General features: G+C 40.6%; 1 protein-coding gene across 23 annotated transcripts in view; it reads right to left on the bottom strand.

The window, feature by feature from the left end:
• The window catches only part of CLASP1 (cytoplasmic linker associated protein 1), a 155,303-nt gene that overhangs the window by 26,433 nt on the left and 106,925 nt on the right, over positions 1 to 21,945 (bottom strand). For 15 of the 23 annotated variants that reach the window (XR_014508716.1, XM_083430150.1, XM_083430161.1 and 12 more), the window contains 10 exons: positions 19,878 to 19,981; positions 16,888 to 16,911; positions 14,976 to 15,220; positions 13,939 to 14,002; positions 13,028 to 13,191; positions 11,089 to 11,167; positions 10,694 to 10,837; positions 7,155 to 7,247; positions 4,563 to 4,706; positions 2,741 to 2,847 (listed from right to left, as the gene is read on the bottom strand). Coding sequence is in view for 21 of the 23 variants with exons in the window: in XM_083430150.1 (XP_083286276.1) it covers positions 2,741 to 2,847; positions 4,563 to 4,706; positions 7,155 to 7,247; positions 10,694 to 10,837; positions 11,089 to 11,167; positions 13,028 to 13,191; positions 13,939 to 14,002; positions 14,976 to 15,220; positions 16,888 to 16,911; positions 19,878 to 19,981 (1,168 nt within the window). In the remaining 2 variants the exon portion in view is untranslated. The remainder of the gene's footprint in view (positions 1 to 2,740; positions 2,848 to 4,562; positions 4,707 to 7,154; positions 7,248 to 10,693; positions 10,838 to 11,088; positions 11,168 to 13,027; positions 13,192 to 13,938; positions 14,003 to 14,975; positions 15,221 to 16,887; positions 16,912 to 19,877; positions 19,982 to 21,945) is intronic. The other 8 variants (XR_014508715.1, XM_083430154.1, XM_083430155.1 and 5 more) reach the window with 1 other exon arrangement.

Here is a 21,945-nt window from a genome sequence, read left to right as displayed (position 1 = left end):
ACAAAAATGAACTGGAAAGCTACAGAAATGGCTTAACGGAATCGCCAGAAATAAAAAGCAAATAATTGGCTGAAAACCAGAAACCCCATCAGCCAGGATTTTCTCTGCAACACCCTTGCTCTGCTTACTATGTAGCTAGATTAAGAGTTCTGGAGAACCTGAAAGTTTGCACATTGTTTGGTGATATTTTGGTTGCCTTAATAAAGGTATTGATCTAATATGTTTTTTGAATCCAGCTCAAAGATGTGCATCTACTGGTATGTGTACAGAATGGAACCCTCAATAAGATGTTGGAGCTAAAGCATTGCCTTCTAGGCTCTTTACCTAATAGCAGAGTCACACTTAGAAATGTGTGTGGTTAGGAGAACACTTTGGGGTTTTTTGAACTTCTCAGAACTGCATAGCCAAGTGACATCATGATGCAAATATCAACACCGTCCATTTTACTGATATCTAGCAATGGAAGTCTTCTTCAGTGAATCTATATTGCTTAAAATGTGCATCTTGGACAATTAAACTTTTTTGGAAATGTTTCTAAACACCGAGTTGCAACACTTTATTCCGACTATGGGTGTATTGTGACGAACACTGTGGAAGCAAATCATTTGGTCTCTAGTACAAATTTGGTGTCAATTACCTCAGGGCCCTTTATGACATTTGTGTGTTTTTAGTCTAAATCATCCCTAAATTTTATTTCACTGGAAAAGAATGAGTATTATATGCACATTAAGAAGCTGGCTCTCCAGGGCCTCAGATGAGTGTTTTTAGGTCAGGAATCTTACAGATACCAGGAAATGAATCTGGGACCTTATGCATATGAAGCCTGCACTAAACCAGTAAGCTATAGCACATCCCCTAATCTAAACATCAAGTATATTCAACCATGCCCTTTGCTTTCCCTGATCTAATCTGTCCTGGCCTTTTTGCTCAAATCCTTGAAATATGCCATGAGGGTTCCTCAAGCTGAGGCTAGGCTCCTCAAGCTATTCAGGCTAACATGTCCTGAAGGTAGCCCCTTTATTGCAGGAAAATCACATTTCCCCTTGTAGTTGCTGGGGATCCCCCCCCCCCGGATTGCAATTGTGATGGCTACTGTGTGGAATGTGACAGTACAGGTGTCACAGGAACCTAATGGATAATGCATAAAACAGTGATACTGTTCCTCCCTTTCCCCTTGATACCCATGCTGCTGTGTTGTTTAAAACAAAGGTCGCATTTTATTAGTATTTTATTTATAAAGCTTTGCAGGGACTGTGCACTTCCCCCCTGTATCACTCTAGCACAGGAACAACTTAGCGCAAGGGGTAGCCAAAGTAGTGCCCTCTGGCTGTTGCTTGGACTCCCAACTCCCATCCAAATGGCCAATTGGCAGGGATGATGGGAGCTGAAGTCCAACAACATTAGAGGACACCATGTCAGCTACTTCTGATCTATGTAGTCTACCCTTCTACTTCTGAAGTCCTCATTGTGCTTGGTAATTATTTGCCAGCCTTTCAAGCCTGTGTGTTACCAGCTCCCCAGCTCCCCAATTCTAAAATACAAAAAACCAAACCCCCAAACCCAGGAAACAAAGTTACAGCTATCCCCTTTAGTGAGTGTGGTGAAATGATTAGGGTGCTGGATTAAGACCTGGGAGAGAAGGGTTTAAATCCTACTCACCTGCGAAGCTCATTGAATGATATTGGGATAGGTTAATCTATCTCACAGGGTTGTGGTGAATATAAATGTTGGGAGGAACTTGGAGGAAGGGGTTAATTTCCTTCATGAGCGCAAATTATTACATGGTTGAGATAAGCCAACAGCAGCGGGGAAAGCCAAGCCAGCTGCTACAGCAACAGTCCAGTGCTGACTATATAGATGATTAAGGCATGTCAGCTCATCAGTCGGGGGAACTGTGCTGTAGTGTCAGGGTCAGTCTTGAGAAGTGAGACAGAGTCTGTGTTACATCTTGAATTGCTGTAGCAACAGAAATACTTTCTGCTTGTGTACATATATGTATCTGCAAAAGCCTATACATGCTGCAGTAATCTATTGTGAACCTTAAGCTGCTTCTGTGTGGTGACTGGAACTGGGGGCAACTTTTGCTACGTGGTTCTCTCACCTCAGATTCTCAACAATAGATTGGGGAGGTGGGAGCTGCAGCAACCTGAGCTCCTTGGAGGAATAATGCAATAAAAAGTAAATTAAAATAAATTTTGAAGGCTATGCCATTAGATCAGGACATGTGCGTATAGTTTCCCCTAACAAAATTCTACCATGTTACGCAGCTCATAATGTTCTCTGTTACAATGCACAAGGAACAAACCCAGTCGCACCTACAGCTACAAGCAGTGTAACATCCTCTGATACAAACCCGATAATGCATTATTGAAATTCAATTGTACAGCGAAGTGGGGGGGGAATATACAATACAATCCCCTTTACAGAAGGCTGTGATGCATACTTGTGCATTTATATGAGCCTATACTTCAGTCTGCCACATCTATATTAGCTTTTAGACATCTTATTATAAACAAGCGTTTTGTACTCTGTGCAAAAGCTGTCATAAAAGGACAAGTTTAGGGTTTTATTAAGGTTCAGACACAAGCTTCGTTTTCTGACCCACTTTGAGAGCTGAGCAAATGTGTTACATATTTTCCTACATTGCCTCTTCTTGAGGAGTCACCTTTCAGGCATGTTTCACACAGAAAAGCTACTCAGACACCTATCAATCTTTTTTAAAATGAATCTGAAGAATTACCTTGGGGAGAGTCCTCCATGAGAACAGTTGGTAGGTGAAGTTAAGGGGCTGGTTCTGCTGCTAGGGTGACGTGAAGGAGTTCGGCCAACAGTATTGCTAGGAGAACCCTAAGTGTACAAGCAAAAAAGAGGGTAAGGGGCAAATAACATGTGCCACAACAACAAGATGAATAAATATGGAACAATTTTGTCTTAATTCATATAATGTGTCACTTAAATGGAATAATTTTTTCTAATTAAGTTGTTGGAATAAATGATTCCTGGGCTTGTGTTGGAACACACACATACATATACGCAGTGCTTTTTTCTGGGGGGACACATACCCCTAAACATTTTGTGAATCTTTGTACTTTTGTCCATTTACTGTATTTATTTTTCCTGATTTGAACTATAAAATGGTGATTTTCTCGAGTCAAAATGAGAGTACCCCTAAACAAAAGAAAAAAAGCACTGCATATACACATGCATATATTCTAAATAAAATAAGCCAAGCTACTCCCCCCCCCCCAAAAAAAAATCAGAAGTAGATTGGCTTATTTTTTCAGGACAATCCAGCTTCAGAAATTGCCTACCACAATCCACCACTCTGCCCATTCCCCCACCTGGCAGGGGTAGTGACAAACTCTGGTCTAGTTATGGAAGAGGGGAAAAGGAAGGTCTCTCCTCCTCTCTCCAGTGACTGGCCAAATGCCACTGTGTTTGCTCTTGGGAACTGCAGTTTTCCAACAGGGCTATTCCAACATCAGTATCCTTTGGGAAAAACCCAAAGGCCAATGTGGTCTTTTGTCCTGACATGCTGCTATGCAATGCATTAGAATGCTGGAGGAGGAGGAGACTGTCAATGGAAGTGGTGGAAGGTGAGGATAAGCTTCTTCTCCAACGTGGAGTTTAACCTGAGCCAAATAATATAATTTGGCTCCAAAATCTTTACTTAGAGTTTACCATTACGACCCCCTAAAGTTCATAGCCCTGCTTGAGCACCAACAAGCAACCTCTGCTTTTTAGAAGCCATTCTTCAAAACCCAAGGCCAGGCATAGCCAATGTGATAGGCCTCAGGTGTTGTGGACTACACTTCCCATCAACAGATAATTTGTCATGCCGGATGGGAGTTGTAGTCCATGTCTGAAGAATACCAAATGCCACTGATCTAGACAATGCCAAGCTTCTTATAAAAGCTCACTAGTGAGCCCATATTTGAAGAAATTGAAAAAGCAGAAGTTCTTTATGTACAATAATGTACTTTGTCAAAAGGTATTTTTTGTACTACAGTCTAACCTTGGTTCCCGAACGCCTCCATTATTGTACGTTTCGGCTCCCGAACGCCGAAAACCCAGAAGTAAATGCTCCGGTTTTCGAACATTTTTTGGAACCTGAACATCCAATGCGGCTTCTGCTTGAGTGCAAGAAGCTCTTGCAACCAATCAGAATCTGTGCCTCAGTTGTTGAACGTTTTGGAAGTCAGGCGGTCTTCCAGAACGGATTACGTTTGACAACTGAGGTTTGACTGTATCCTGCAAAACAAACGCTGTGTGATTTTAGCGTAGAGCTTTAGCTCTGAACAGATCAACAGTAGGGCTGGGCAATGTTAGGTTTTCAACATCACGATGTATCACCAGCCAAGCAAGTTGCATTGGCTCCGTCCAACAGGTGCTGCTAGCAGAGGGATTCAGGAGCACGGCGGTTTCACCAGCAAGTGTAACCAACAATATGCTACTCATACTGGTCCTGGGCTATATATCGATACATTGGCCAGACCTAATCAACAGCTTAACATAAATCAATGCCTCGGTTGATTTTTAAGGAAAATATGTCACAGCCTCACCACACTAGTGTTACTGGAGTTCTTGAGGTGGTTGTGTAGCAGCCTGGTAGCACCGTCCTGGAATGTTTTGGGCAAGGCACCAAGTAACATGGTAAACTCAGGAGTGTTCAGTTCAAACAGAGAAATCAGGACTATTTGTGCTGCCTAGGAAGGAATAAAAAAACCCCACCAATCAACATCAGGGCAATCTTTAAAAACTGCTTATGTTCTATTGAGGAGGGTCTTACCAGTAATAACGTGGGATGCGATTAAGATCCATTAATACATATAGTGTTTTGTGACAAGCTTCAATTAGATGGAATTAACATCCATTAACAGTATCCATAACAACGAAGCACATCCATAACAATGAGATCAATCCATTGAAGTTTTGCAAGAATTGCATCAAAGGTGTACGCACAAATTACTTCCCAAGTCCAATGAAATATCTTGTTTCAGCTATCCGGCCTTGGGGCTTCAGAACTGCCTTACTGCATCAGACAACAGGGTTACCTAATCCACCATGGTGTCAAACAATAAAGGGGAGCTTCAGTGCTTTAAATAAAAGAGCACATCGAAAGAATGTGTATCACATAGACTTGTATGTCGCTTTTTGATAGAAGGCTCTTGGATCCAATGGCAGCTTCCATCAGTAGAACAGGGAGGGAGGCGACTTTTGCCAATTCTTCCCTGGTGCAGCTGTCTGCGCCATCTCCCATGTTGTTCCAAAGGGTCCCCCCAACTCTCTGGAGGTTGGGGGAAGCACAGCGAGGATGGGAAAATAGGTGGACATCACTTCCCTTCACATTATGGTGATGGAGACCTCTGTTGGTTCTAAGAGCCATGCAGAAGTAGAGGGGCACCACTGAATACATCCCAAGCAATGCAGTATTTTTCCTAGTAGAGGTACATATCTCATGTTACACAACTTCAAAATTTACTAATCCCTACAAAGCCTTTTAGGACATTTAACAAGCTAAACTCCAGACCAGCATCTTACACTCCACCCTCCAGTGGAACTACTGAGCAGTCAGTTTTTGCACATGAAGTCTATCTGAAATATCTCAGTTGAAGAATAAACCTCATGTAACAGACTCATCATATGTGGCTATACACACAATGCAATCTAAGAATGTTTACTTAGAAGTAAATCCTACTGAGCTCAATGGATTTTACTCCCTAGTAAGTGTGTGTGTGTGTGTTTTAGGACAGTAGCCTCAAATGCTGCTGCTGCTTCAACACATTAACTACAAATTCTGACTACTCTGGTCATGAAAACATTTTCAGTTGGCCTGAAAGCTGATGTATTCAGTAAACTTGGGCACTACGGTAGCCAACAGGTGCTGGAGTTTGGTTGGGGAGGGAAGGGAGAAACCACAGCCAGCATTCACTATCCAACTGCCATCTCGTTTCTTGTTTACATGTGGCATGAAGTCAGCCCCAAGGGTGACTTGTCAGGGTCTAAACCGGCTGTTCAAAGGTGTGTTAAGATTCAGTCCTTAAATGGTGATCCTTTCCATCCACCATAAGCAAACTGTTACACCTGAAGAAGAGAAAATGTGCATCTGTTGTCTACAAAGGCCTAATAGTTTCCTTCCACTGGCCAGAGCATCTTCCAGCTGCGTAGAGAATCTGACTGTACTGTACCCAGAAAGAGGGTGGAAATCACTCCTGTCCATCTTGTTCTACAGAACTGAAGAACATTCATCAAAAGAACATTCTCTGAACTGAAAATATTATGACAAATCAAAGATGCAATAAAATAATAGGGAAAAGCAGGAAATCATGCCAAAGTACATAAGCACTCGGGACAGATCATGCAGATCCAAGCGCTGGAATTTTAGTTTGTTGGAGGATGCCTACATGCAATCAGTAGTGCACCTAGGCAAGCAAGATCTCAGGGTTGTGGAGTCCTAGAAAAGGGCAGATTCAAAGCACCTCTTGCCTCATTTCTGAATTGACTAACCCTTCTGTTCCTAAAGCCACAGGAAAATGACTGCTCCTTTCAGTTGTCTTGGCAGTTCTGAAGCAGGCTCCTACCAGTTTCTACTGCAGGTCTGTTCCCCCAGGAATAATTACAATGCCATCTATTTGAATCCAAAATTCTCTCTAGTAAAGGAGCTTATTGCACTCGAGATTGCCATTCCTCAAATGCCACTGAAGGGCATAACCAAAGTTGTCTTTCTACGGAGACAAATGTCATTTTGCCTTTGTCTCCTGTAATAGGGCGGAGCTGTGTTGGGCTAATACCCAAAGGGTGTACCTGCTGCATGCAGCTGTAAAAGCAGGCACACCCCAACTTTGCGCCAGGAGCCTTCAGTCCCTTTCCACCCAACCTTGAGATGGGAACTCATCATTCAGTGCAACTAACTGCAGAGCTTCTTTTAGACAGTAATGATTAACACTTCATCTAATTCAAACTCTTGAGTGAAAGGAAACTTACATCAAGCAAGTTATTTGCACACACACATACAGACACACACACACAGTCAGCACGGCATATTTATTTCAGGCCCCCATTTCTCTCCACAGATGATGTAGACTAGATTAGAACTCTGGACTGCAAACAAGAGAGTATACCTTATGATTAGTGTACACTACTTTTTAATCTACCTGTTTACACTTCTCTTCCAAGTTTCCTTCACCAGGACCTGATGAGGCTGATGGTCTAGCTGGTATATCCTCACCTACCCAACTATGCATGGTCTGAGGTCAACAAATAGGAAAGGGGACAGGATTTAGTAGAAGCAAGCACAATATTTTCAGCGACCCATACAGAAAAGCAGTTGCATATTTTAGTTACTTGGTTACTTAGTTACTGCATTTTCAAAGCAGGTGGTGCTTCTCAAACTTGAGGCCAATGCTGTAAAATTTAAATTGCTATTTGATCACTAAGATATTTTACATCTTATTTTGGCTGGGATCTCATCTATTATTTTAGTGGCATTGGATTCTATCTGAATTCTCCTCTGTTACTCATGCAGCACTCAGCAGTCTTAAAGGTACTATCAGACTTTAATTACTCCCACCTTAATAACTGCTGCTAAACATTATTTTTCATTTTCTCTTTTTTGAGAGAGAGAGAAAAAGCACATGGACTTTATACTGCACCTCTCAAATCGATTGCTCACAAATCTTTTCCCTCCTAAAACCAAAGTAAGCTTTAAGAAGCTTTAGGAACCTCAGAGTATTAGGCAAGAGCTATGTTAATACAAATTGCAAGTATGTCAAACGACGCAATCCTATGCATGTTTATGAAGTCCCAATGCTTTCAGTGGGGCTTACTCACAAGTAAATGTGTACAGGATTGCAGTCTGGGGCAGCAAAGAAGCAGCACGTCACTCCATGGTGTTCCAGCAACACCACATATTTGCCTGAGTGTTGATTAGATAGCCTTTCGCTGCTATAGTGCTAGCAGATTGGATTGCCACCCTAAGTCTGGTACGTGAATTTCCAGAGCACATTCACCTAGCAGTAGTGTTGAGAACAGTGATAGAGAGCCACGGAGCTGTCCCCCTGGCACTGGCATCACTACACCTTACCTGTATAAGAACGTAAGGAGAGCCTGATGGATCAGGTCCATGGCCTAGCATTCACAGGGCCATGGTCAGGGTTCCATGGATGCATTGGTGGAGCTCCCATCGTACCAGCCATGACTGCCATTTAGCTGCCACGTTTTGAAAGCTACAATGCCAGATGAATGACTTGTCCAAGAGACATACACTGTCCAACAAAACCCTGTTGGAACTTTTATGGAACAGCCCTGCTCATTCAGACCAAGGATCCATATTGTCAGCACCTTGTTCCCAACTGTGGACAGTCAGATGCCTACAAAAGCAGGGCAGGAAGGAAAAAGCCCTCTCTTGTTGTGACTAGTATTCAAGGTCTAGTTCCTCTGAACATGGAAGTTTCACTCAGATACAATGGTAAATAGCTTTTTTTAGATCGGGGTAGCCAATGTGCTGCCCTCCAGATGTTGTGAACTACAACTTCCATCATGCCTGACCACTGGCCATGCTGGATGGTTCTGAAGGGAGTAGATCACATCTGGGCAAAACACCAAACTGGCCACTTTATTTAAAACCCATTCTCCATGAAGTTGCCTAATCCTTTTTTTAAAAAAAACCCATCTAAGCTACTGGAGTTCTGCACATTTTGTGACAGGCAATTAGATAAATTAACTACGCACCATGTGAGGAAGTATTTTCTTTTGTCTGCCCAGAATCTACTGCCAAGCAACACTCATCCTATTTTTTAAAAAAACTATTATTTGCAGAACTCAAAATGCATGTACTGGCCAAAATTGCTCTTGAGCTTCTCATTCAAAACAAACAAAAACTGATGGCCACTGTTTTGGAAACAAGGCTTAGGAACAGAGAGATCTTTATAGGTTCTAATGGCATCAAAGACATTTTAAAATACCAGTGTGAAGGGGGTTTTTAAAGGCTCCTTTTCCTCCTTTTCTTTTGAAAAGTGCAAGTTTTATACTACTCCAGAATGCTTTTCTATGAATAAGTATATTTAAAGAGCCCTCCTTACATAACCCCTATCTCTTTGCTCTTACTTGTGCTGAATCTAATCAGACTTTTTTTGCTCAGTCAGTTTGAAGAGACGCCTTTAGAATTCTTCACTGTCTGCTTCTGATTTTAATTTGGTGTTAACAGCAAAAACTGACTTCAGATCATTTATAATTGAATTAAATAGCCATAATTTGCTTCCTTCCCATGTGAAAATTACGCAGTTAATGCTTTTTGTATTTGCATGCAAATGCCTATTTTGTCTTTTGTATGAAATCTGTGTTTGGATAAAGTAATTTTTCACTGACATTTAGGTTTTTCCTTCTCTTTCTCTTTAGTTTCTCTCTGTGTTTTCATTACCTGCTGCCTTATCCTCCCTAACATCCACAGGCTGTATCTTTTCCTTCTTATCTAAACTTTAACAAGGTGAGATTCCTCTCAACTTGTGTGTAGCAATGGTGACACCTAATGGCAGAGCTGGAAACTTCCTAGACCTTGCTAAAATGTTATTTCACCAGCAAGTTGCTTTAAAACTATATTTTTCTTTCTTTATCACACAGAGACAAGTAAATTAGCCCATTAAGGATGGGCAGCACAACAAAGACACACACACACTCTCTCTCAAACACACACACACACACACACACAGTTCCAGACACTGCCCTGCTGTAGAAATCTTATTAATTAATCCAAATAATCTAGCTTTAAGTCTTGACATCTGGTGCAAAAGTATGGGGGTGGGGGCCAGAGCATCATAATACTGTAGTAATGCAAAGCACATATTTACAGAAAGGTATTCTGCTTATTGTAGACAATTCCAAAGTGTCTCTTTTGTAATTATATGAAATAAATATTATGTATGAACTGGAAGTGTGTCTGCTCTGTTCATGCTGCCCTTTGGGTACTCCCACTGTTAAGAGGGGAATTAGGTAGTGAGCAGAGAAGGGCCTTTTTTGGTTGCAGCACCCCATCTGTGGAACTTACTTCCTAGGAAAGCTCACCAGGCACCTACCTACCTACCTACCTACCTACCTTGTTATCTTTCAGGCACCAGACAAAGACTTTCCTATTCTCCCAGGCCTTTCAATTATTTCACCTACTCTGTGAAGATTGTCTCCTATTGTTGCTACTACTTTTTATGCTGTTTGATCTGTTATTATTTCTGGCTATATTTAATTTGTTATAATGTTTTTAAATCATCCTAGACCAAGCGATAAAGGGTGGGTGGTGAAGAATGTTCCAAAACAATCCAAGCAGGCAAGTTCTCTGAATTTTAGGGTTCATGGAAAATATGGTTCTAGATCCTGTTTTTGTTCTATCTAGGGAGTGGAATCTTGTATTGTCTAATAGGAATGTAAATACTGTGGATGGTGAATAATTGACTCTCTTTACAAAGAAAGATACCATTTGATCCATCAGATGTAAAAAAGAGCTCAAATTTCTTCTGGTTATTCATATAATGCTATGGAAGACAAAAATGGATGGTCAAGTAGCCATAAACTTTATCTAAGGTGACAGATATAGATACAGCCATTCAAAAAACAAATTACTTGACCTATTCAATTTCACAATGTTTATAATGGTTTATATTATAGAAAATTCTGACACTTAACCCTTGTCGTTGCTTTAACTCACCTTTCTCACATCTGAGCTCTTTGGTTCTGTTGTCCAAGTAATGATCCTAGAAACAGCAAGTTTTGCCTCACTGGAGTTTGCAAAATCTGTGGGGTCCATCTGTCTGGCCAAGGACTCAATATACTTCAGGATGGCCACTTTTACCTAAAGTGTGTGGAATGCTTCTGTAAGTAAGATAGAACACTGCAAATTCTCCAAACCCCAAGATCTTTCCCTGCTCCTATTCAAGGATCTGTGGGTCACTGATTGCTATATAAAAGTCATCTCTAGATTTTCTGAATGCCACTAAAATATAAACACTGGACAAAAGACTACCTTCCCCACTTTTCTATGGTCAAGTACTATGTTCTCAGATGCAAGCATTTCCCAATGTTACTGCAAAAGCTTTTACTTGCCTTAAGGTTTGGTGTTTGGGTTTGATCTACAATAAATCTCATCAAAATATTAAACTGTTGATCAAATGGAAAAGAATCCCTAGAGTGGAAAGAAAAGAAAACAATGCATGACAACAAATTCCATTACTAGTCACAACATTTATGCACACAAGAGGCCACATTTGCACATGATGCTAAACCACGGTTTGTAGTATTTAGATCAGCAACCTGTGGATTAACTATGGTTAATCTCAAACAACTTGCAATGATAATTGCTGAAGCTGGCTTATGTAAACTAACCATAGTTAAGACTAGCCACTTTCAGGTTTGGATGTCATGGGAAACCGATTAATTGAGAGTGCAAATAAGAGCTTCTGAAGTCATCCTCCAGGCTGTGTGGGATGAGGAGCAGGGGGAGGGTGGCTTCCAGGTGTGTTGTGTCTTGTTCTTCTTCATACATATTGCATTCACCTATGGTTTACTGATGTGTGCAGACATGGCTAATGTTCAGTCAATAACAAAGGTTCTAGAAATATAGTTTTCTTTCTCTCTACACCCCCTCCCTTTCTGTTTCATTCAGTTTTCATTTTCTTGTAAGATCTTGTCTCAGATAGAGAAATCAGGCAGCAAAGATGGTTCTTTGGGCACTGCTACGTGCAGTCCTTGTTTCTTTGACCTGGGGTTTCATGGAAGCCCTCTGAAAAGGTAGGGAAGCTTTATAGTGTAGTGTTTGATGAATGACGTCTTCCAACTTATGAAATCCAAGCATAGACCTTAACTATTGGCTGCTGAAAAACTGTCAAGAAGCCACTGTCATAATTTAAAGCACTCTTGTACAACTTTAACAGTCATGGCTTAGCCCAAGGAATCTTGGGAACTATAGTTTGTTAAGGGTGCAGGGAATTGTAGTTCTACGATGGGCTTCCCAGCAACTCTCTGAGTCCTTAAGAAGCTGCAGTTCCTAGGATTCTTTGGGGGAAGCCATGACTATTCAAGAGTGCCTTGAATGTATGGTGTGGGTGTGACCTCTAGGCTCAAATGTTTAGGCTGGTTTTCAATGGATGGCAGGGTTCCTTCAAGTAGTAAATCAAAATACATAGCTTCTCTCCTGAAATGTACCAGGTGTTACAATGGCGTGGTTTAGATATACTGCTAAACCAGTTTAGTGTTAGAGAAACAAGACTACCTGAGATTCAAGCTTAGCACTCTCTTCTCTCCCAATGTAGCCATGAGAATTTTACTGGAAGCATCCACTTCCCGGTTGAAATTAACTGTAGTCTCTTACTACATCCAAACTAGGAACTGCAGTTAGTTTAAACTGTGGCTTATTTCAAGAATGTGGAATCTTTGGCCATCCAGATACTGTTGAACTACAATTCTGATCATCCCTGATGACTGATCAACAGCTGGGGATGATGAGCATTTTATTTCTATACTGCCCTTCATCCGAGGATCACAGGGGGGGGGGGTTACTATATAAAAACACAGAAAAGACATGTAAAAAAAAAAAAAAAAACTTCCCCATACACACAGTTTAAATGGTCATCAATTGTTTAATCGTTTTTATTCATTTATTAAATTTCTAGTTGTTGATATCCAACATCATCTGGAGGCCCAGATTCCCCATTCCTGGTTTACTAAAACAAGCCAAAAACCACAAATTGATCTTAACTTGTTTTGATAAACCATGGCTTAAACTAATCACAGCATGGTCTAGATGCAGCAACAAACTGTGGTTAGTTTAAACCAAGAAATGTTCTGCTGATCTCCTCATTGTGGTTGCATCAGAGAAGCAGGAAGTAGGGTGTGCTTGTGCATGGGGTCCAAGTAGGCTTCTTCCTGCGATGTTAAGCTACGATTTCATGTTATATCCAAAGCAGACCATTATGTCTAAATGTCTGGTGAAGTCACCTTGCTGGTAGGTTCACAGGTCATCCATTGTTATTTGCAGACACACTACCTTGTTACATCCAGAGCTTTCTGCACTTTTGCCTGTACTGAGCCCAGCAAGTCAGCTCCCATCTTCTTGAGCAACTGTGTCAGGAGGACAAAAAGCCAATCCTGCAAATCATCCTTGTGAATAATGATGAAGTCTACCAGGGTTTCAAGAAACATGCTGAAAACCTATAAGACATATACAGATAAAAGGGGGGGGGGGGAATAATAGTTATAATAACATGCAAACATGTCCAAAAGAAGAAGAAGAAAGGGGGGGGGTCTACTTTAGATACGGAATACTTTTATAAACAATGTTAGCACTGTCAACTTTCAGGATGTGCCATATTAAACATATAAAAGAGGTGGCATGGAGGGGTGGGGGTGAGGAGGAAAGAGAATACACTTACTCTCTGTAGTGAATTCCACCGCAAAACAGGCCATGCAACAAAACAAACCATTCATTAGTACATAGATATGGAGAACCAAAGCCAACTGCTCTAGGGCAGTTTCCCCCAATACCCAGATAATATGTGCATTCACATAAAGTTTGAGACATTTGTTTTATTATAGGCTAGAGTTAAGTGTTTACAAATTGATGCAAGTAACATATTTTGAAACAACCGTTCTTACTGCACATTAAGGAGATGTTCTGCCCTAAATGAGCCCTACTTCTGCAATGCTCAAGCTTCAGGAAGAAATGCACAAATATTTTGTAGTGAGATAATTTCTTTATACCCCCACTTCCTTCACTAAGAAGCCTTAAATATGACACACAAAGTCAAATCTGCTTCAGAGCATAATGACGCCGTCAAGAGATTCAGACAACCAAGGTTTCAATAATAAGCTTGTTTTATACCAACAAAATGTTTAAAAATATATGTACATTCACAAAATATTACAGGTTTATCTTACAAGATCTACTTAAAATTTTACCTTGCTGTGTGGGTCAGCAAACATGCGTGTGAAGATCTCACACAGTCTTTTCAACTCAACTCGGCTGAAACACAAAACCCAAATGAGAATGTTTTAGATCTGACATAAAGTATCTGTAAAATGCGGGAAAGGAAGTATTTTACACTTACTGTCCAACCATAAAATGTGTGGTACTATGAAATACAGTTCTTAAGATTGGGCATATTCACAAACAATATAATATGTGGTGCTATTAATTCAGGATATGCCAATTTTATATGATACTTGCGTGTAATGAGTCTCCCTCATGAGGGGCTGCCTTTCAAGAGTGTTTGGATTGCTACTGCTGGCCTGATGACGGGGCCCACCATTAAGACCATATTAATCAAAAATGATTTAATCTACACTGCTTTACTATGCAGCCCCAACTTTAAGATGCTGGTTGCCAACTTTAAAACCACAAATGTTTGGGGGCTAGAATATGCCAAAGACTCAGTGGATGGAATATGCCATCCACTGAGATCTTCTGGGGAGGCCCTGCTTTGCATCCCACCAGTATTAGAAGTACACCAGGTAGTTACACGGGACAACGCTTCCTTGGTTACAGCACTCCCTCAGAAGGAGAACCTAGCCTCTTCCCTGCTTTAGGGAGATTGCAAATGCCATTCTGGCAGGCTTTTAGTTTAGGGTGATCACCTGCCCTCTATTTGTTTGCTGTTTGGCACATGGCTGATCGGGCTTTCCTCTTTTGTATTTTTTTCTGCTGCAGAACCTTTTATTATCACTGAACTCTACAATTTGATGATTCTAAGGGACCCCAAGGGTCATCTAGCCCAACCCCCTGAAATGCATGACTCTCAGCTTAAGCATCCATGACAGATGGCCATCCAACCTCTGCTTAGAAACCTCCACAACACACACACTCACTCACTCAAGGGCATGCCTTAATCCTGAGTAAAAAATAAAGGGTGGTATAGAAAATAAATAAATAAATAAATAAATAAATAAATAAATAAATAAATAAATACCACCTCTCTTAAACTTACTAAAACAATTACCTCAGTGTCCTCTGGCTCTTCAATAAGTTTTGTAGACCTATTAGCCCCTCTTTCCTCTCAGACCAGTTGGAACTTGCACAGTGATTTAGGACCTCGGCCACATCTTCCGTCTGCCGCAGATAGTGTGGGATACCTCCATTTCGGGAACCGTAGGAGCGCTCTGAGCAAGCACTTGATGCGTCACTGTTTGCATCATCATCAGAATACATCCCATAAGGCTCATACCTTCGTCTCACCGGCTTTTTCTGGTGGGGGGAAATTAACCCTGAATTTAGTGGGCTCCACATGATCACACCGAAGCAAAAACTAGGAATTTAACACCAAAGAAGCCTGTTTGACCCTGCTGGTGATTATGGTATTAAAACGTTTAAACCACAATTAAACTGCACCAGGAGCCTTAGTGAAGAGTGGCATAGACTGCCTTAAAAAGGACAAAATATAAGCAGTGATAACAGAAAAGGCCCCATGAAAGAAGAAACTACCAATAATGAGATATCATAAATACTAATATAGAAAAGAACTGCAGAGATAAAACATGTAGCTAACAAGCCAGTGATTTAAACTGGGAAAAGAGAAATATTCTGTTGCTGATATCGTTTTGTAAATAAATAACAAGGATTGCCTCCAAATTCACCTATATAAATTCAGATTTTATATCGTATGCCATATTTATGGTTTTAAGTGTTTGTTGGTTCTTCATTAATAAACAAGAGTCACAATTATGCCAATACAAATTTCGTTTAGTGAAAACCAATGTCTTGAAAGCCCAGGTTTGCAAATAAGATATTTAGCAATGATAATGAATTTCTGAAATGATTACATCACACTCCGTAAAAGCTACTCAAAGTATACATTGGGGAAAGATGCGCACACTCCCTCGAGTCCCAATGAACTTCAAATCCCAAGAAAATGTGTAAGACGAGCACAGGGAACCCCCGGCCTGCTGGCATAAGATCCAGGTGTCCAAAAATTAACATTAGGAGAGGTTCTTGTTTTTGGAATTGTGTATATTTATGGAAACCTAGAGGCTATCACTAGAGTGCAATAGGCTGCTTTGAAAATTCATATTTACTTTGGATGTAGTCCTTATTGTCACATAATGTGTGTGGATGGGCAATGCCTTATGAAGAATGGCAGCTATACGCCAAATGAGAGACCATCTTGCCTGTGTGTTCCTGGAAGACCTGCTCCCTGCCTTGCAGGCCTTTCCCCACCTGGCCTGGGAGCGCAGAGCCCTAAGTAACTCCAGCTGAACTGAACATTCTTGGGCTGGGGTGTTGTTTGGTGAGGGGGGGTTCTTGCTGTTGGTTTTTTGTATCTTTAGTTTAGATCCTGTTGCGATTTATGTGGAAACTGTTCAGTTTGGATGCATATTTTAAAATATTTTATTTATTGTTTAAGACTACTTTTGCTATGTCATGGTTCTGTATTATTTTCATGTTGTAAGCCACCTTGAGCATGTTTTGAAATGTGGAAAGGCGGCATACAGCAAAACAATAATAATAATATGGAATCTGCTCCCACCCTTGCTAGAAATACCTAATTGTGCTACGCAACATCAAATAACTATTATTTTCAGAGCTATGTATTACACCCGATTTCCTGATCTTTCCCACCCTCTACATAATTTAGCATATATGCATATACATAATAGTAATGTTTTATTTGCATAATTCATTAAAGAGATTTTTTTCTTGGCTTTTCTTGTTTTCTTTGACACACACACAGACACTAAGTGGATGATACAGAACGTGTTTCTGAGGTCCCAATTCCACAGCTTGATAGGGCTCTAACATATCAGAATAATTACAGCACCATATGAATTCTGTAACAGGAAAAGCAAAAAAAGGAAAAGGAAAAAAGGAAAAGAACTAAACAACAACAAAAAGTCAAAAAAGTCAGGCACTAGTACCTTGCTTCTGGAGTCTCCTAAGAGCTGTATGCAGGAAAAGATTGAAGGGCGGGAGAAAGCATAAGAGAATTATGTCAGAAGCTTATGCAGGGATTGCACTTGCAACAAAAATGTACAAGCAAATGTGTCTTAGCAAATAAAAATATAAATTGAGCCAGATTTACTTCAAGCAACACAAAATTAAAATGGGTACAGAGCATGGCACCAAACAGATTGCTCTTCTGATCTCACTTCCCAATGCCTCTTCAATTCACGCATAGGTGATGCGCACTTAGCATTCTGCCTTCACTTAAAGCCAACATTATCCTATGCCATTCTGACACTTTTATACAACTCCAATAAAAAAGAATTGCAGTCCTGATTATCACCCCTAAGCTTCTGTTCTCCTTAAGGTGGCATTTGAGGACATGTTATCTCTTACCAGCCCACAGACACAGAATCGAAGACAGGGAAGAGATAACACGCTCTCTAGCCTCACAGAAAACCAAATAACTAAGAGCTATTTTTTCTTCAAAGTTGTTCAAATACACTGTGGAAGGCATAGGCAAACTCGGCCCTCCAGATGTTTTGGGACTACAATTCCCATCATCCCTGACCACTGGTCCTGTTAGCTAGGGTTGATGGGAGTTGTAGTCCCAAAACATCTGGAGGGCCAAGTTTGGCTATGCCTGCACTATGGTCTCCCAGAGCTCCCTCCCTCTCTCATAGCCAGCTGGGACTTATTTCTTCCCCTGAATGTGAAATCCCTTTATCCCAATGTTTCTCAATGAACTTCAAATCAACAAGACTGGTTCTGTACACTGATGTCACGTTTGCTAGGCAGAAACAAACATGTTTCTTTTGACCAGGTTCAGTTGTCTCTTTTTACAGGTACAGAAGTTAGTGTGTGCCAGGACACAGAATTTGACCTGCAGGGCTTTGTTTGAAATCTTGTTTGTTGGGATAAAGCCTTTTTGGAGCAGCATCTAGACTTCTCAAATACCAAGGTGGAGGGGCAGGGAGCAGAGAATGCTGCTTTTGTGAGAAAGACTACTAGAGATTAGGGGATTCTTTTCAGTGAGAAACAGAGAAAGGCAGGAGACTGGCTACCAAAAGTAAAACAGCTGCCTTTTCACAATAGTAACAACGATAAGGAAAACAGCAAAATTCAACAGAAATAGACTTTGGAGGGTTTCTTGTTCTACTGCAACTGGACCTGGGTATCTGTCAAACAGGGTTTCAATAAGTCAGATGACTGGTCTACTGCTCTGCATATCTTCAGTATGAGAAGGCCCTATCTTACCAGTTCTGGGGTTTTCTGGATTGGGCTTGCATTGCTAGCCGGCGATGCAAAATACCACTACCTTGAAGTAGAAACAAATTGTCTCTGTGTTCCATGTGGAGAATTGATTTTATGATATACTTGTTGAGGGCAGAGACTGCGGGACCCTTTTCCCTATCAGTCTTTAGACAGATGAAAATAACTGACGCATGTATGCTTCAGCTGACAGGGTAATCTGAAAATTTATTTTGGGGAAAAAAATACTTCACTACAGCCCTTTCTTTATGGATTTATGATTTTACTGAGGCATGGGAGAGAGAGCGTATAATTCACAAGCTGCACCTCAGGGCCAGTAGTTCCCTGTCAACTTTAACAAACACAAGAGACAGCTTGTACTGAAGTACTGGAGGCCTCGCTGGCTATCCATTCTAATGGAAGCTCTTCAGTCGTGGGTGAGAAAACAAAGTCAGTCGTGAATGAACATTTTCATTCAGTAAAAAAATACTGAGATAGGTGGACCCAGAGTCAAGGAGCTAGAATCAAGCCCACAGTGTCACTCATACCAGAACACATTGTACTTAGATGCACTTAATGGATGATTTTCTGGAAATGAGGAGCTTCCAGCATAGCACTTCTAAGGCCACATTCACACCACACATTTTAAACACTATGATACCACTTTAAATTGTCACAGCTTCCCCCAAAGAATCCTGAGAGTTGTAGTTTGTTAAGGGTGCTGAGAGTTGTCAGGAGACCCCTATTCCCCTCACAGAGCTACAATTCTCACAAGTTCCCTAGGAAAAGAGATTCATTTTTAGCCTTCCAAATGCACCAACCAACCTTCAGGAGCCAAGCAAAATTTGTTAACACATCTGGAGAGATTCCCAGGCCTGGAGGCACATTTGAAAATCAAAGGAACTGTTGTAGGAACTGCAAAATACCCATTTCACAGAAGTAACAGCAGTACTCAGACCCACCCATCTATCTATCATCTATCTATCTATCTATCTATCTATCCATCTATCTATCAATCCCCAAAAAAGAGTTAAACACACACCCAAACACGTAAAACACAGAGCAAAAAAAGCAGGCAACACCCCCCCAATTCAGGAAACTTCCCAACCAACACTCCCCCCAAAGTAAAAAAGAATAAAATAAAATAGGGAGGGGCAGGGGCCTTGGTGAGCATCATTGGAGGATTTGAGAGTGACCCCAGATACCAACCACACCAGGGACACCTACTGTGCTGGAAATCAAACCTGAAATATCTAGAACTAGAGACACAAGTTCTTAATGTCTTACAGCTGAAGCATCTCATTTACCATGGTATATAATGTTGAACAGAGCAGACAGCAATTCAGAGACTTTGGCTGTGCTCCTAAGTGCATTTAGATGAAATATGACTCATCCAAATAAATGAGGCTTACTTCCACATAAGGGTAGTTAGGATCAAACAGTTAATGCTTGCAACTCTTCACTTCTATCTGAGACTACTAGTGTCAATCTTCTCAGCTCCAATGCCAGCAGTCACAACAGCTCTGCCTCTTGTGCAGAACGGCTGTGCATTAACTAACTAACTTCCACATATGCCAAACACCAAGACAGACATTTAGGCAGCGTCATGCACATTAAAAAGGAACAGTTATAAACAAGAAACAGGAGAATGTACGTACAATAGGCAGCTTTAAGTCAGTTTCTGGTGTTGGTAGCATTGTGTTTTCCTTCTTACCAGTGCATCCGCCACAGCAGCCTCCAGATCTGTGCTTGTGCTGAGGACTCGCATTGCATTCATAGAGGCAGGCAACCTGCCTGGCTGTCCGAGCCCAAACCGGTCTGCACAAAAGACAATATTGAAAGGCATCATTAGGGGAGTTCACAGTCCCTTGGAATATTAATAAGGCTGCTGGCCAGGAATGAACCGACACAGAGAGGGAACTCTCACCATGGCTTTAATTATTACCAGGCACTGTTTTGTTTTGTTATGATCAGACCTCTTTAGCACCACAACAGTCTTGTCAAAATGTAGAGTCCTGTTACATAGCTAGCTAGGATCCCAGATGTAGCATTGGACAAGTCACCAGAATACTTTCCTATCGAGAAACAGAGGGGAGGGAGTTGATCTCTTTTATGGTGTCTTTTTAATGAAACAACCTCTGGATATCACTCATTGTTCAAAGGATGATGCATGAGTACCACAACAAAATTTTCGAGTGTGTGTTGTGTGTGTGTTTTAAGAGAAAAATTGTCACTAGTATTCTATTAATTTTCTTTCTTTTTTTGCAGGTCCTGCAATGTGTACTTTTTAAAATACTCTAGAATAGCTAACAATTACTCTGACAGGGGCCCAGGACATGGCTTAGCACAAACTAGCAAACATGCGGATTCCAAAGTAAAGACTGTGGCCTTACTGTTGATGGGCTACACAGAGGTAAGCCATGCTTTGGCTTAGCATTACATCTGAATCTGGGTTTCACAGCCTTATAGAAGAAAGACAATAATAATAATAATAATAATAATAATAATAATAATAATAATAATAATGATAGAATGCATTTCAAAAGGATTTTTTTTTCAACAGCTAGCGTAGGTTATCAATCAAATAAAAATCACAGTGTTTGAGCTTTTTAAAAGCAACAGTAATGTAGAAACATGGCATGCCAATCCTACTCTAGCTGTAGGCAATTAGCTGAATGGTGATGTATATCCCTAGTCAGTTCAGTGGGGCCCAATCAGCATCACGAATTGGATGAGTGTATGGATAGGAACTACCTGCAACAGCAGAAGGCTGCGTCCTTGCATATTTCCCTTGCTAGATAAGGACAATGATAATCTGCACTACTGAACCATATAATTTGCAACTGTGCAATAAGTGATAAAAAGGTGGTTTGCATGCAAATATTTTAGGGCACACTAATTAAAAACAGTATTTGCTTAAGTAGCTTCATCTCCAATGAATAGGAATTTCTTGCAAGGTTTAATGGGGGTGTGCAGATTCAATAACAACTGATGCAGGAACCTAGGCATAAACAGAGTAAGTTCAACAGGAAAAATCATTTGTGAGCTCTGTGAACTCTGCAATCTTCTCTCAGATAAAAGTTGCATTCAACTTTTGCATTCGATATTTGTTTAGGTCTGCAGGAAGGGAAGCAAGATCAGATCAACTGTGGCATAAAGGAAGAATCGATGTTAAGAGGCCAAAACCAATAATTTTCTAAGCATTGGGGCAATTATACCAAAAGTTTTTCATTTTTCAAAATGCGTTACCAAGATAAGGCATTTTAAATTTACAACAAGCACATTTTCTAAAAATAAAAGTAGACTACATGCGAAAATTAAACGTTTTTAATGGAAAGCTTTTTCTGAAAGCAATTGACTGATGATGTTTACAGGGAAATAAAAACTGCATGTTATTACTATTCCCTTTTTTAATGCACCTAGTTGCAGAAGCAGCACAAATACTTGCTTCAAACGTCAGTTTTGTTTCAAGTAGATCTTCAAGTAGAAGACCTGGTGGAAATGTGACAATGTATATGAAGTGACAAGCCAAATGCACTGCTATGAAGTTTTGTACTAGTCAACCATAATTTTGTAAGTATCAGTAAGTATCTGGTGCAAAATAAAGCCCTCCACTGTTCAGTGGAACTATTTGAGTAGGAGGTTTCAGAGAATCTACAAATAGCAGAATAACTGCACTTATGTCTTTGGCTCAGGTGGCATTGATGAGGTCTCACTGAAAGCCAGAATTTCACCCCCTGGATTTGCATCTTCCAAAATTTCAGTAATAGCAGAGATAAAAT

The sequence above is a fragment of the Podarcis tiliguerta genome, assembly GCF_965153285.1.
Source record: "Podarcis tiliguerta genome assembly, chromosome: 1".
Lineage (NCBI taxonomy): Eukaryota > Metazoa > Chordata > Lepidosauria > Squamata > Lacertidae > Podarcis > Podarcis tiliguerta.
The sequence above is the reverse complement of the archived record's forward strand: the minus strand, read 5'-3'. Positions and strand labels throughout refer to the sequence as shown.